Source organism: Nanorana parkeri, unplaced genomic scaffold (assembly GCF_000935625.1).
Source record: "Nanorana parkeri isolate BGI_ZX_2015 unplaced genomic scaffold, ASM93562v1 scaffold4341, whole genome shotgun sequence".
NCBI lineage: Eukaryota > Metazoa > Chordata > Amphibia > Anura > Dicroglossidae > Nanorana > Nanorana parkeri.
This window is the reverse complement of record NW_017310604.1, coordinates 3,816-4,683: the sequence shown is the minus strand read 5'-3', so window position 1 is coordinate 4,683 and position 868 is coordinate 3,816. Positions and strand designations below refer to the sequence as shown.

Here is an 868-nt window from a genome sequence, read left to right as displayed (position 1 = left end):
CAGAGTCACCTCCCCCCAGAGCCCCGCCCAGCAATCCCGACACTGAGAGACATGATGACAATATAACACATCCTCATAACAACGTCCACCACACTCTATACAATACAAACCCTCCGGACACCCGGAATTACACAGACCTATCACACAGGACGGCCTTCCGTCACCCTCTGTGGCCCTAGGCTGGGGCCCCTACACGCGATTGTTGTGTACGTACCCCAGGCTCAGCCAGATCTCTCTGGTCTCTTCGTCAGCAGGAAGTCCTAACTCCGGATCTCCACCAAAGTAGGTGACGTAGAGGCGGTCAGCTGGGATCCGGTAACCCCGAGTCAGGAGGTCCCACGCCATGCGGCACGCGTCCTCCTGGAGGACGGACACAGGAATGATGGTCAATGGACATTGTATGTGGCGTGACCTGTGACTGCAACCCAATACATAAAACATGCAGACGTGGTGCAGAGGGACACGTGTGGAAGATGTGAGGTCTGACCGTACAATGATGGGTCTGTCCACGCATCTACCGTCACATTCTACCCTCCGGAGAGACACCCAGAGGGGGCGGATCTGTCGGGGAAAACCTCTGCGGGGGGGAGGGGTCTATATCCAGACAGCCGGCCAATGGTGGCTCTTCTCAGCATCACTGAACACCCAGCAACTGCAACCTTCAAGATGGAGGACTACAGCAGGAGAACCCGGCCCGGGGGCCCCGATGGAAAATGAGGCCGCAGTACGGCCCCCGGATCCAGAACCTAGAGATCTGGTTGGCTGTGTCGGCTCCCTAGGTGTCAGTGGGGCACTTTAGAGAAGGCCGCAGAGTTATGGGGTAAAGACTACACCAGGGAGTGGGGTGTTGGGTCAGGAGTGTCACATT

At 57.3% G+C, this 868-nt stretch overlaps 1 protein-coding gene across 1 annotated transcript in view; it reads right to left on the bottom strand.

Annotated features, from left to right (window-relative positions):
- The window catches only part of LOC108803854 (alanine--tRNA ligase, mitochondrial-like), a gene marked incomplete at its 3' end in the record, with an annotated part of 16,199 nt that overhangs the window by 12,996 nt on the left and 2,335 nt on the right, over window positions 1–868 (bottom strand). Inside the window, exon 3 of the mRNA XM_018575652.1 lies at window positions 215–360. Within this exon, the coding sequence (XP_018431154.1) occupies window positions 215–360 (146 nt within the window). The remainder of the gene's footprint in view (window positions 1–214; window positions 361–868) is intronic.